The sequence below is a fragment of the Choloepus didactylus genome, chromosome 7, assembly GCF_015220235.1.
Source record: "Choloepus didactylus isolate mChoDid1 chromosome 7, mChoDid1.pri, whole genome shotgun sequence".
In the NCBI taxonomy this organism is placed as follows: domain Eukaryota; kingdom Metazoa; phylum Chordata; class Mammalia; order Pilosa; family Megalonychidae; genus Choloepus; species Choloepus didactylus.
The window spans coordinates 119,346,250-119,361,344 of NC_051313.1; the positions used below are offsets into that span (position 1 = coordinate 119,346,250).

At 36.4% G+C, this 15,095-nt stretch overlaps 1 protein-coding gene across 6 annotated transcripts in view; it reads left to right on the forward strand.

Annotated features, from left to right (window-relative positions):
- The window catches only part of TSBP1 (testis expressed basic protein 1), a 68,718-nt gene that overhangs the window by 25,580 nt on the left and 28,043 nt on the right, over positions 1 to 15,095 (forward strand). For 2 of the 6 annotated variants that reach the window (XM_037843717.1, XM_037843718.1), the window contains 8 exons: positions 1,395 to 1,415; positions 2,012 to 2,026; positions 2,619 to 2,642; positions 2,974 to 2,997; positions 3,285 to 3,308; positions 4,374 to 4,394; positions 13,604 to 13,624; positions 14,552 to 14,566. In XM_037843717.1, coding sequence (XP_037699645.1) covers positions 1,395 to 1,415; positions 2,012 to 2,026; positions 2,619 to 2,642; positions 2,974 to 2,997; positions 3,285 to 3,308; positions 4,374 to 4,394; positions 13,604 to 13,624; positions 14,552 to 14,566 — 165 coding nt within the window. Of the gene's footprint in view, positions 1 to 1,394; positions 1,416 to 2,011; positions 2,070 to 2,618; positions 2,643 to 2,973; positions 2,998 to 3,284; positions 3,309 to 4,373; positions 4,395 to 13,603; positions 13,625 to 14,551; positions 14,567 to 15,095 lie in introns of all 6 variants that reach the window. The other 4 variants (XM_037843723.1, XM_037843720.1, XM_037843719.1 and 1 more) reach the window with 4 other exon arrangements.

The window sequence follows — 15,095 nt, forward strand, 5'->3', positions numbered from 1 at the left end:
ACACACACACAGAGAGAGAGAGAGAGAGAGAGAGAGACAGACAGAGAGAGAGAGCTTCTGAGGAAAGGAAATGACAGCAGTTGGACTGCAATTACAGAATTGGCAGAAACCTAGAGCAACTGTATAAACCACGAGAGAAGAGAGTGAGGGACAATTTTGCATGACCAGCTAGGGCAAAGCCAGTGTCTAAATCTAGGGCCTCAAAACCAACAAGAAGTTACGGGAAAATCTGAGTCTGAAAATTAAGAAGAGATAACGTTCCAAATTTTAGGCCAGGCAGGAGGGAATTATCAGAAGGCAAGTCAGGTGTATTCAAATAAACATTTTGCAACTAGCTGAGCTCCTATCATGTATCAGATAATGAACTGCATACTGGAGATAATGTCATGAATAACAGACAGAGATGTGGCCTCTGATCATGGAATTTACAGTCCCACAAGATATCCTGGGAAAAGGATCTCAAAATGTGGAGAGGTCAAGCAACTACATCATGAACATTAAACCTGGATGTTGGCTGCCGTAAATGCTGGTTCTCAAAACGTTCTTGCTGTAAATGAGGCCAGCATTTATTAACTATACCCCTACTAATGCTGCTTCTCAGTACTCCTAATTGTTTCCAATACCGACAGCCTTGGAAGTTCTCATAATATTCTTAAAAGTGGAAAAACAAAAGCCAGTCCACCTCACAGGCTCACACTGTATTAAGGGAAGGGTCTCAACCTGCCCCAAAGTACACCAGCAACCACTATGCCAGCAAGAAGCTACATGGGTACATGGACTCCCCCTTCCCTTCCTTTCTTCCTGCTTAACTCTCTCGCTTCTGTGTGCGAACACTTTAAAAATATAATAATATATAAGTAAAGTTATATTGCTATTTTTATTCCTTCCTAGCTTTCTCCTAAATAACAGGTGATTTGGAGAAAGTGCAAAATGCGCTGATTAAAATTTAAGCAAAAATCAGTGGCTCAACACAGGCCTAGTAAAGAGAAAGAATGTGAAGAAAAGGTTTCAAATCAATTAAAAGGCTAGGCAGGAAAAAGAGATTAGAGAAAATGAAAATGACCAAAGGACATAGAAGTACAAGTTTAAGACATTATAAACCTCTAGAAGTGCCTCAAACATACACTGTCCCTGAAAGGAATGAGAAGGATGAATGAAAGCCTCGCTTTCTGGCCATTCCCCTCTCCCCGCCCAGCGGAAGTGGGCGTGAATCCACAGGCGCCCTGCATGGCAGGGAGAGTTTAAACCCGGACCCTGGGGGCGTAGCTAACATGCAGTTTTAGAGCTTGCTGCGTCCTCCCTGGGGTTACCCGCTGTTAACCCATCATAGGAGAAATGAGTTCTCTTTTGTATACACACTGATTTCTCCCCCCCCCCCTTCTTTTTTCTACCAGCTGATTCTTCAGAAATGACCAGTAAGTTCCGTGCCTTTTACACGCTGGTTGCCTTTGTCCTCCTATAGGATCTGGGATTCTTTCCCTCCCTACTTGTTTTAGACATGTGGGTGTAGAAACTCGCGTTTCTTAGTCTCTTGTGTTTATGCAGCTATCTAGCTACCCCCAGAGAATGAATGGATTCAGGACAATAAACACCCCATGAATTAAAGTGCAGGTATCAGGGGAAACTGTTCTAAGTTTATAGTGGCGTGTCAAGGGTGGAAGGATATCTGTATTAATGATTGTAAGCTTGTACGGGATGACAGCAATAGAGAGAAGGAAGGCTACGGAGGCATAGTTTAAAGAAATTACCCGTCCCCTGCAGGATTTCAAGCACTGCAGTCACAGCAAAGAAAGAGAGAAATCACTTGCCTTCCCTGCAGACTAAGGCAGAGGCAGAATCCCCCAAGGCATGATGGCAGGGGCTGGTTCACTCCAAGCACAGCGCACTATAACGCTCTGCAAGAATGTAATGCCCCTCCATCGCCATTTCTGATATTCCCTGTTAGTGTAGCAGGAAAACTAGTTCGTCTTTCACCAGGCTGTCCCCACTGATTTCTCTTTCTCTTTTTTAGCTCCGGAATCCTCTAGTAAGTTTGACTGTCTCCCTTTATAATGGATCTCAAGTATTCGGTAATGTCTGACAGATCTTCCTGAGCCAAGCTTTATCCATCCATGTTGGCATCCCAACAGCTTAAAGCTCCCGTTTCCTTGACCCTTATTTTTACAACGTCACTCAGAATTCTGCTAGATTATTAAGACGTCTTTAGAAGGTTCACTGACCCACATAAAAATTGAAGAGCAGGGAAAAAAGTTTCTCCTTGATTCTAAAGATTGTCAATAAGGGATTTTCCATACAGCTGGGAAAATATGAATGGTAGAAAAAAGATGTTAGATAATATTTGTTTTCCAGCTGGTTCATCTATACAAACAATTAGTAAGTTACGTATTTCTCTGATGCCAGCTTATCAAAGTGATGTCTGAAATGCCCATTTTCTTAGTCTTGTACTTTTTTATTATCCAGAATCCTACCAGCTTATTAATTTTCTGGAAAGTTCAAATGCTTCTGATGGGAAAACTTTCCCAATAGCTATACAACTAGTAACTTTACTTATAGAAAAAAAAAAAATAGGAGAGGAAACAAGAAGGGGGAAATAAGAAATCTCTCTGCTTGTTTTTCAGTGGGATTCCCTCCACAAGCAATCAGTAAGTCTTTGTGTTCATTTTACTCTCTACAGCAGGGTTTGTGAATTCTAGGGGGGTTGAGAGCCTTTATCTGGCCACATTGGGATTTCAGGGGCTTGAAGTTTGTATTTCCTTGACCTCTTGCTTTTCCATAACCCATAATTATCTCAGCTTTTTACTAATTTTATAGAAAAAATCAAATTCCACTGATTTACATTTCAAAAAAAAAAGAGCAAAGGGGAAAATTTTCCCAGCTGCTAAAAATTACATTACAAGGGATTTCACAAATTGAAGAAAAAATTAAATGGGGAAGAAAGGAAGAGGAGATAAGTTTCTCTGTTCTGTTTTCCAGCTGGAACAACTCCTCGCGCCATCAGTAAGTCTGTCCATGTTCCCTCCACTGAGTGGTCTTAGGGGGTTTAACTTCCCTGGCAATATCAGGATTTCTGGGCTTGGGGTACATAATTCCTTAGCCACTTACATTCCCAATAACAAAATTCTATGAAGCTATTAATGATTTTTTGGAAAGTTCAAACTCGTCTGATTTACATTAAAAATAAACAAAGACCAAAGGAAAAATTTTCCCTCTTATACTGGCCTAGCAAGAAGGAACTCTCCAAATAGGAGAAACAGGTGGCTCAGAAATTTCTATTTCTTTTTCAGCTGGTCCACCTTCAGTGACTGGTGGTAAGTTGAGTTTGTTTTCCTGTTGTTTTCTCTTGTGGTGGTGGTTCTCTACAAGCCCTAGAGAGCTCTCCCTGTCCTGCTCATTTCTAGCTCTTTGGTTGCAGGAATCAGACTCATGGCTTTCGGTTTCCTTTGCCTTCTATTCATCCAGCTTCCCCTGTGGAGGAAACATATTTACTTTGCATTTCCCATGTGATAACTATGTGGATACTCTAATGACATTATCCCATTTAATCCTTATAGTAACTCCATTGACCTCTTTGTAAGAGATAAGAAACAGTCCACATACTTGCCCAATAATACAGGCATAGAATGGTAATTTAAATCCAGAGCTGTCTACCTACCAGCCTTCCCTGCTCCCTACACAAATATGCCTCCCTACATGGGAACAAATCACGCACTGATTCCTAATTTGGATTTTTAGGCCTACCTCTGCAACCCATACGTAAGTATTATATCTGTTTCTCTACTTGAGTTCTCTTTGGTCTCCTTCAAAGTCTGAGGGACTTTGTTCTGTTAAGAGATATGAGTTTGTCATTCCTCTCTTACTTATTTACTTATTACCCAGCTTCCACTATATTATAGATAATTTTACAAAAGGGTACCCCTACTGATTAAAAGAAGGACTAAGCTAGTAATCATCAGCAACAAACTGAAAAATATTAAGAAATAACAGAGATAGGCAGAATATTTTGAAAGAGAAAGAGGCAGACAGAAAATGAAGTCTGAAATGAGGTTTAGATGGAAAGTGCTCCTTCAAAAATCAGTGCTATTCAAAGGAAACAGAATGATCCAGTGTTCTTTAACTAGGACTATATCCAAAGTTGTTCAGGTCCAATACAAGAAGAGGGACTTTAAGGAAAACCCTGCCTTTAACTTCAGCACATCATCACTGCTTAATCGTATATTTAAATTTGCATTGCAACTAACCTACAGGGTGGTTTAAGATGCTTCCTTCTCATCCTTCCCCAAACCCTCCTGTCACAAACACCAGAGAAACAGATTACTATTGTGCTTTTTCTAGTTCAGAAAAATGACATGGATTTCTTTTTGCTTATTTTTTAGTGATTTCACAAAGAACCACATGTAAGTTCTTTCTCAGCCAGTCATATATGGGGACTTTTTCTTAGTTTAGATATTTCTTTTTCGAAGGGCACAAAAGATTGAGGTTCAGTGTTTCTCATATTTGTTTGTTTCTCCATTACCCAAAGGGCTCCAGATTATGTCCATAAGACAGGCTTTAAGATTCCTAACTGTAGGATTTTCCATTATTTAAGTTCTTAACAAAGCTTCCCTGGTAGGTAACAGTGACTCAGTATTTGAACCAGAGCAAGCACTGGCAATGACAATATTTAACATAAAATTCATAAAGCCACCCTTCACACTGTGTCCTAGTTTTTCAGAATGGAAATCTGGTCCTCATACCTGGTTTATAAATTATTTTTGTGCAATCTCAATATCCCCTGACAGTTAAGATTAAAAATTCAGATGTGTGCAGAGCCCAAGCAAGTAATGTAAATGGGTGAGGTGAGGTGCTTTTGGTACTTCTGAAGTGAGAACTGGGGAGGTCACGTATAGTCAGAAGCTGCTGCTCAGTTCCAGCCAACTGCTCCATGCAAGAATGCCGATCTAGAGCTGCCAAAGCATCTTGTTTAATCCAGATATCAGGTAAAATTTCCAAATTCTTAAAACATGATCAACATCTGGATCATTCTGACAAATTCTAGTCACTAAGAAACACACAGGCCACTCCTTGTAAATCACTCCATTCTTTTAGCAAGCAGGCTTAGGCTCCAAGCACTCAGAAAGGGGAGAAAGTGCAGTTTGTTTCTCCTTCCTGCCCACCCTCCTTGTGGGTCAACTCCCACTGAATTGAGGCTAAGAGGATGGATTTCACTCAGCCAGGCATGCAGTTTCCCTCCTCTGTCAGTGGTAGATCCTTTTCTTCCTGGAACTGACTGCCCTTCAATGTTTTCTGGGACAAGCACCCAAATGCTTGTGGAATATGTATTTGAGTTCTTTGAAGGAATCTGCAAGAGCCTGCCCAGGTCCAAGGGCTGTACTGCCAAGCCCCCAGTGTGGGAGTTCTGATTCCAGTCTGGCCTGTTCCAGGGGCCACAGCTTCCTCCTCAGCGTAAGTGTCACAGCCTGTTACTGCTGAAGTCACCCACTTGAGTGAGGCACCAGAAGGCTCAAGCATGGCTGTGTCTTGGAAGTCCCTCTTGAACCTCAGAATCCTCGCCTCATAAAAAAGAAGAGGTTGTCAGCTGCTCTCCTGCAGTCCCTCACTGTGCACTGCACCCTTTCCCCATTTTCTTTTCTTTCTGCTCAGATAGGCACAAAGCATGTCAATACTTCCACTAAAGCAGACATTCAACCAATCTTTGTAAGCAAATCCCTCAGAATCCCCCTTACTTGCCTCCAGGAAAGAAAACAGTTCTCTTTTCTTATTCCTTGGTCAACTACTTACAACTCTGAAGACTGTCTTAAATCCCCTTCTCCTCATAGCTGTTTGCTAAGGTAGGCCAGGGGTAAGGGTGATATTTAGGGTAACATCTCTTGTTAAGGCCTGAGAGCAGCACCTGTGCACTGCACAACTGCAGGGAGGCCCTTCGCATCATGTTCCAGAGCTGTGCAATGCTGCAGCCCTTCCCTGAGAGCATATATCACTTCACTTGGAGGAGAAGGAAAGAGGGAGGTTATCACCTCTTTTTCCTCAGCTTTGTCATCCTCTGTTGTCAATTTGGGGATAACAATTTGGGGAGAAGTCCTACTCAAGCATATACTGTACACCAAAAAGCAAATGAATATCTGAGTCCTAATCTATAGGGAAAGGTCAAGTGGAGATACATATTTGACAGCATACAGACAACATTTTAAACCATTGAATACATGAGATTGCCAAAAGCATGGGCAAAGATAAAAGGATATGGATTGAGCTCAGGGATACCAGTTTAGAAATTAGGAAGAAGAGAAAGGTCCAGTAAAGGATATTGAGAAGGAGTAGACACAGAAAAAGAAGGAAACCAAAACAGGGATATACCAAAGAGCTCAAAAGAAGAGAGTATTTGAGCATGGAAAGAATGAACTACTGCATCAAAAGCTGCTAAGAGATAAAAGTTTTGTACTAAGAATTGACTGCTGAAGTTTGCAAATTGGAGGTCATTAGTAACCTTGATAGGGTAGTGAAGGAGGGGGTATGGACAAAAGTTTAAATGGAGAGGGCTCAGGAGAAAATAGAAAGTGAGAAAGGTGAGAGAGCTGATATGACATATAACATGTAGTAGAGCTAGTATAGCATGAAAAGGGCACCAAAGGCTGGAGTTCTGATAGGTTATGGCTTTTCTCAAGGAGAATTAAAAAAAAAAGAAGATACATATTCTTAAGTAGTTTGAAAAAAGGACAGATATAAAAAGAATCATGCTGCAATATTAGAAATGAAAATTATATTTGTTGAAATTGAAATGACAAATAATAGTTTAATATTTAATATATTATTAATCATAGTTATATAAATAATAGCTAAATGTTATATTAGTCATAGCTAAAAAGAGAGTGAGTTGGAAGATCGAATTGAGAAAATCTCTCAGAACAGCACACAGAGATGAAGAGATAGGAAATATGGAAGAGAAGTAAGAGCCATGGTTGGATAGAATGAGATGATGAAGTATAATAGGAATCCCAGAAGGGAAAATTCAGGAAATAAATTCCAGTTAATATTTTAAGAGATAATAGTTGACAGAATTTAAAGAGAGAGAGAGACAAGAGTCCTCAGATAGAAAGGGTCCACAGAGGGCTGGAATTAGATAACTAAAAGACAGACAGACAGACATCTAGACTCATCATAGTGAACTGAAAAATAAGGAATAAAAGGAAGCTATAAAGACCACCTGAGATGGGGATCACTCACAAGAAATACCAATCATGTTGACACTAGACTTCTCATTAGCAATAATATGTGCCAGATGACAATAGAACAATATCTTCAAAGTATTGAAGGAAAATTAATGTAAACTCATATGATACAACCAGCTAAATTATCCTTTATGAATGAGGATGAGATGAAGTCATTTTCATATATTCAAGAACTCAGAAACTTCCTAATTATCAGTCCTTAGTGACTTATTAAAGATACATACTTCAGTGAAAATAGAAACTTAAAAAGGAGATAGAAGCAAGAAGCATAGATGAGCAAATAAATTGGCAAAACATGATGGTAAATCTAAAATGTTGACTATAAAAGAAGAGTAGGAAGAGAAAAAGAGAAAGAATGGGGAAAGGAGAAGGACGGGAAAGAGAAGAGGGAGAAAATTTATTAAAGAGTGTTTTAAAGCAAGTAGACCTAAAATATTAGAAAAAAAAATAACATAGAGGCAGGGTGGTAATTATTGATGAAGATAATTTGACAAAAGAACAGAAGTACTGATTAACTTTACTTTTGGTTACAATATACAAGTTTAAATATGTAGATTAAAAAATAAAATTAACTATTAAGGTAATAGAAATGCAACATACACCTTTTAGGAGATTCGGATAAAGCCTCCTTAGGATATAACATCAATGGAAAAATGACTGATCTGAGGAAGAACTAATTTAGCTAGCCATGAGCTAATTTCTATGCCAAATAGATCTACATGAATTTATTATAAGGTATAAATAATGATAAATTAAGAGGTGGAAGGAGTGAACCTATAGGGAAAAATAAAAAGAACAAAGAAAACTTTATTAATCGAAAAGAAAGCAAGAAAAAAGGAAAAAGAAAGAAACAAAAGGCAAAACAACTTAAAACACACACACACACAAAATGAGGTGGCACATGAAAAAATCTAAATGTGTCAATTAACAGAATACAATAACAGGTAAAACTCGGATTAAAATTACAAACTCAGATATTCTAAGAAGAGTTAGAAATAAGGAAATATTTCTGTTTTCTTATAAGAAACAAAAGGAAAATAAGCCACATTCTGTTAATAAGGAATATAATGCCTAAAATAAAGTGACACATGGAAAAATTGAAAATAATGGAATTTCAAAACATCCCAGAAAAATAATAATAAAACAAAAGCTGGTATAACTGCAAATATCAGAACAAAAATAGAATAGAAGACAAACAATATAAAAAGGACAAAGAAAGATATTCCATATTAGAGAGAAGAAAATTTTAACAAAGCTTCTGTAATAGTCATTACCTCATAGATGCTTATTAACATGGTCTTTGAAATAAAGCAAAAGCTGACAATAGCATGAAAAAAATCAATATTTATATTAAATTGGAAGCTTTTTTTACTATATCTTTCACAGAAAAGTAGATAAAATAGATAACATTTAGTAAGGCTAGACTGACACAAATCTGACTGACTTAATTTTAAAAGCTTGATTTAATAGAGAACACAGAACCTTTCATTCAACAAAGAATACATATTATTTTCAAGCACAGAAGGAAAATTTACTAATTTGACTACCAGCTAGGACTCAAAGTCTCAACTAAATCAAAAGTAAGTTTTTGACATAATATAAAGCATGCTTTCTGACCAAAAGGTAGTAAAATTAGAAATCAGTAACAAAAATTATATATTTGGAAACTAAAAAGCATATTTTAAATAATCCACAGAGTACAAAGGAAATTGTGACAGAAATTACAAAGTATATAGAAATAAATCAAAACAAAAGCATTATATAACAAAACCTTTAGGATCTTGCAAAATATTTAGAGGGAAATTGATTACGGCAAATGGTTTTAACAGAAATCATTAGTGAAATAAAAATAAAAGAACTGAACATTGAGCTCAAGATGGTTAAAAAGGGAGTAATGCACAGAGTAGAACGAAATAATAATAAAAGAAGGAATTAATGGGATAAAAAATATTAAGAAATAGATGATTTCTTTGAATAGTTCTTTGAAAAACTTTATGTAGACAAAGAAAAGGAAAGCACAAATATTAATACTAGGAACCAAAAAGGAACTTAATAGTAGAGTAAACATTCTTTAGAATCATTAGAAAATGCACTACAAGTCTATATGGCAGTGTGTGAAAACCTTTACCAAAATTATATGGAAAATTAATTACCATAGATTACCAAAACTGACTTAAAGAGAGATATAAAACCACAAATTGTCAATAACTACAAAAGAAAGTGAACTGGGAGTCAAAAAATCCTAATCCCCCAAAAAGCCCCAGACTGAGGTGATTTTGTAGGCAAGGGTTACCAAATTTTCAAGGAACAAATAATTCCTGTCTTATACAAAGTCTTCCAAAGAATAGCAAAGAATCAAAATGATTTAATCTCATTTTATGATGTAATTATAACCTTAATTTTAAAGCAATATACAGACTATAAGAAAAAAATATATTGATACATTTTACTTAGAAACACAGATAAAATTTCCTAAATAAATATTGCAAATCTAATCTGATACTGTACTTATTTTTAATACTTCATTACCATGATAGAAGTCTATCAATGTAATTCACTAAATTCATAGATTAAAGAACAAAACTGATGTTATCTGTGGAGATAAAGAAATGCTATTTTATAAAATTCAATTCAGAATCATGACCAACAACCCTTAGCAAACGAGAAATAAAACTTTCTTAACAAATGAGGAAGAGATGAGAACTGCCTTAACCTAATAAAGGAAATCTATTCCTTTATCATTCTTAACTAGTCTTAAAAATGAAATTTTAGAACCATGCCATTCAAGACAAAGATCAAGAAAAAGATTACTACAAGCAATTTATACTACCCTCTGCAATAAGACAAGGCAAGAAAAAGAAACAAGAAGTATAAAGTTTCAAAAGGGAAGCAGACATTTGTCATTATTTTCAGATTATATGATCTATTTAGAAAACAAAAAATTAAGTAGAAGAACTATTAAGACTAATATGTGGTCAACAAAGTTACTGGATATAAAAACAGCAAACAAAAGTTAATAGCATCCTTTTATGCCAGCAATAATCATTCAGAAAATGTAATTTGAAAACAAAAACATACCATTTACTAAAGCAAAAAAAAAAAAGAAAATGTGTAAATCTCCTAAGAATAAACCTCTAAAAAAATGTATTGTCTCGTATAAAGAACATTATAAAACTGAGAAAGCAAAATGATCACCTCGTGCCTAGCCTAGCCCTGTCAACTATTTTGTCTGAGCATTTAGCATTAGATACCATAGTCACAAAAACCTTCTCTCCTAAGAAACCAAGAGAGAGAGAGAGAAAAAGGGGGGGGGGGGGGTAGGAGGTAGGAGGAAGGTGAGATGGAAGAAGAGGGATGAATAGGAGGGAAAGAAGGAACAAAGGAAGACTTTATCAGTTCTTAAACTGATCAGTATTTATGCTTAGTACTGGGATCAAAGACAGATAAAACCCCTAAACCCATTTATTCTAAATTGCTGACTCCCTAACAGAAGAAACTTTAGTGCTGATTTTTACAATGTTGATATGTACAGATGTGTAGTGACTCTTGCAGATATATAATTATGATGGGAAATTACTGTTTTTCCACCACTGAGAATAATGAACAAACTGTAACTTTATAGATTGTTCCCCTTAGATTCTTGCTGTCTCTTTTATTCAGTAAGCCATTTCTTCTGAAGATAGGACTCCCCTGCAAGCATTTTACAACTTCAAAAAAATAGGAAAAAAAAAAAAAAAGGTTCTCAGTAGTCTCTGTTTGCCAAGGTTGTTATGACAAATACCACAGAATGGGTTCACTTAAATTACAGGAATTTATTGGTTCGCAGTTTTGGAGGCTGGAAGTCCAAAATCGAGGTGTCCACAAAGCTATGCTTTCACCAAAATCTGTAGCATTCTAGTGATGGCCATCCTTGGTCACATGACGATCTCTCTCTCTCTGGTTTTTACACCTGGCTTCTACTTCCATGTCTAATTTCCTTTGTTTAGGACTTCAGCCATATTGGAGTAAGGCCAATTTCGTCACATGCTAACTAATAATAGTATCTCCAAGCAGCCAGACCAAGAGAAAATATTTGCAATGTGCTTATCTATCAATGTTATCTGTATCAAAAATATAAATAAAATCTCACAATCGGTAGGAAAAAGAAAAATATTAAGTGAGCTAAAGATAAGAATAAGCAGTTCACAAAATAGAGAAAGTTGTAAATATCACTAGTGATAAAAAAATACAATGTAAAAATGAGATACTACTTTTTTCAAACTATACTGGCAAAAATTTAAACCTTGACAAGATCAAGTATTTCTTGGGACATGGAGTGAAATGGGGAGTCGCATTCTCTAAACAGCAATTTGTCAATATCTAATCTAAATATGTGCATACCCTATGAATTCTACTTCTGGGTATTAACCCTAGAGAAAATTCTTACATATGTATATAAGACACATACAAGGATGTTTGTTGTGGCAATGTTTTTTTAATAATAAAAAATCAGGGATAACTTAGTATAAGGTATAACCATTATATGGCAGCTTAAAATGAGTCAACTATATGTATCTGTGTGTGTAGAAGCAAGGAAAGATCTCAAACCATAGCGTTGAGTGAGATAAACCATATACAAAATGATATTTGTGGATACAAAATGATATCAAAAGATGACACATGCAAATTAAAGCAAAAAAATGTTTAAATCATTATATTACATAAGGATCCACATATGTATAAAAGTACTTTTACAAATGATTTGGACATACACCGAATTTAGGATAGAAGTTGCCTCTGGAAAGCAGAGAGAAGGAAACAACCCTGGGATTGGTGGTTCAAAGCGCCTTTTGTGATCTCTATAATATTTTCTTTCTTAAGAAAAATTAGAAGCAACTATGACAAATATTACATTCTAGGTGGTGTGATTATCGATGCCTGAGATTTTATTCTTTAAGAATTTAAAAAAAAACTCAAAATAAAAAGAAAATAAAGAAGACAATTATTCTGTGAAGCCCTGATGTGGCATATCACCATGACAAACTCAGCCTCTGGATCATCAGTGTATCCACCTGCAAAAGATTCAGCCAGTGGTAGATTGAAACACATACCCCAATTTAGACATGTTCTTAATCTTAATCCATATCCCTGTGGTTGTGAGCCTATTTGTAAATAGGACCTGTTGAAGATATTTTTAGTTTAAGGTGTGGCCCAAATGAATGAGGCTGGGTCTTAATCGAGATTACTGTAGGCCTTATAAAGAGAAAGAAGCGAGTCAGAGAAAGCCATGGGAGGAGCCAGGAGCCAGAAGTCAGCAGAAACCCAGAAGAGAAAGGAGAGAACAGAAGCGTGTGATGGGAAAGCCAAGGAACCCAAGGATTGCTGGCCAGCTAGAATGCTCCAAACTCAGGGAGGAGGCAAGCCTCCAAAACCATGAGCCAATAAATCCCTGTTGTTTAAGTTAAAATCAATTTGTGGTATTTGTGACAGAAGCATAGCAAAACTAAGACACAGCCCCTCTTATAATATATTCTTATCCTTTCAAGTATTTCTCTGAATCTCCCATGGGGTGATTGACACATCTTCATCCCATAGTCTATCCAAACAAACCTCAACCTGCCATCCATGAAGCTATTTGAAGGAGCCCCAGTTCCATGGATACTGCTCTTGGATGTCCTTGTCAAGGTCATAAGGCAGTGCCTTCTGATGCTGAAAAAGCCACTGATCCTCACAGTGCCTTGTGGCATCGGGTTCCATGAGGAATGAGGATTTCCCACTCCTCTCTGATATTTGTCACCTCAGCCACAAAATAGCACAGCTTGAGTTCAATCTCATAACACATCTCATTAAAATTGCTCCTTAGACATCTATGACCAAGAAGAACTGACACACACAGACACACACACAGTTTTTCCAACATTAATGCAATCGAAATTCATACTTTGAAAGCAAAGCTTTTCCCCCAAAAGAGGGAAAACATGAACTATTAGAAGATGTACACAGATGTGACTCTTTGATGCAAGTTTTCTTATTCTTACATGGAGCAGTTATTTGGAGTCACATCATATCAAATATCTCCTTTTCAAACCTTGCATTTTCACATAATCTCTGCTTTGCTTTTACATGCCATGCCCTTTCCATGACTTTCTAGAACAAAAGATATGACACATTACCTGATTTTAATCAGAGACCTGGATAGGAAAGGAAAGGGTGAGCTCCATCCCTAACTATGTACTCTTCCTTATGTAACATTCCCAAGCATAAAGCTCCCCACTTAATCCACCTTCATTTCACTGCTATTCAATGTGTGAAGGTCATCTTGGAAATAACATCAGTGAAAACAATGTGCTTATGCTTCATCAGACAATCACACTAACTTGTTTGTCTTTTTTTTATTAAAGCAAGACCTGCAAAATCTAAGAGTAAGTCCCATGTTTTTCTCAATTCTATTGTTTCTAGTTTTTTTATGGTGTCTAGAGGTCCTTCTGTGCCCTCAGTTTTAAATGTGAATGTACTAAGACTTAAGATTTCTATTTCTGAATTTTTCAGCCTTCCCCACCTTCTAGCTTTCAGTTTCCCTATTCCTATTTCTAGTAGCTTACTTTAATTTCAACTATCAATGTGCATTTGGAGGCTACAATTGAAGCTGATTGGTACCTAATGGGGTGCTATAGTAATAAATAATATTTATCAAGCATTTACAATATGCCAGACAGTGTATCTGGATTTACATACACATATACATACACCTTATATCATTTAAATATTGTTATTCCCATTTTACAGAAGAGGACATTGATCCCACAACTATAAGTAGCAGAGGTTGAGTTTCAAACCCAGATCTATCTACCTGATCTAAAGTCTAGCAGTGCCTCCATCCCAGTCAAAAGTGAGAAATATGGCTACCTAGGCCTAAAATTAACATAAAGAATAGATCTTGGCAAATAAGTCTCATGGTAATGATCATGGTGAATCAATACAATCATTCCAAAGAAGTGAGGGGAAAGAGTGGAATAATAATAAGGCAATAAAGTGATATAAAAATCTTAAAAGTCAATGGTTTTTGAAACTTTGAATTAGCAGAGAGAAATCAGAAGGAGAAAATAGCCTCCCCAAATGATTCCAGTCTTATCCATTCTCTTCCAAAAGGCACCTAGGTTAAGAGGAACTTGAGCAAAATAATCTAAAGACGTTTATTCTCCTGCTACATCTGACTGATTCTAAATCTTAATTTGGTGGTCTCTCCAAGTTCTATCTCTGATACTCCCAGCAGAAAGAGTGTGAGGAATAACTGTGTTCCTCATCCAGAAGCCTCCAATTCATTTACTTATTTGATTTCTTTTTCACAGTGAAAGGAGAGCCAAGTAAGTTCTTTATTCATAAATTTGGGGATTGGTTCCCAGTACTGATTATATCCTTTTCTGACCATGTAAGACATTGACATTCAAGTTTCTTTCACTTTTATATTGAACAGCTTCCTCCAAAATTACTGATAAATATTTTAGAAAGTAAAAAACCCGCAGATGGCAAATCAAATAATTAGCTGGCTAAAAGTGACCTAGGAGTTGGAAATAATGCTTTTGAACATTTTTGTAAATGTTACCTGTTGTTATTTTTATTATTAGAGTTTATAAATGATTTTGCTAGGAAAGGGAAAAAAGTAGGAGATGAGAAAAATAAAATTGAATGTCAAAGTTAAATTAATTGAGATCTTACTTAATCAAAAAATATTTATTGAGGGCTCTCATGTGCCAGACACTGGGAATTCAACAGGGGACAAGACAGAAAAAAGGTACTACCTTTCAAGAGTTTACATATGAGTTTAAACATTCCAAGCATGTATCAAATCCAGAGAGACTGAGGAGAATAGGAAGAAAAAATAATCCATTTCTC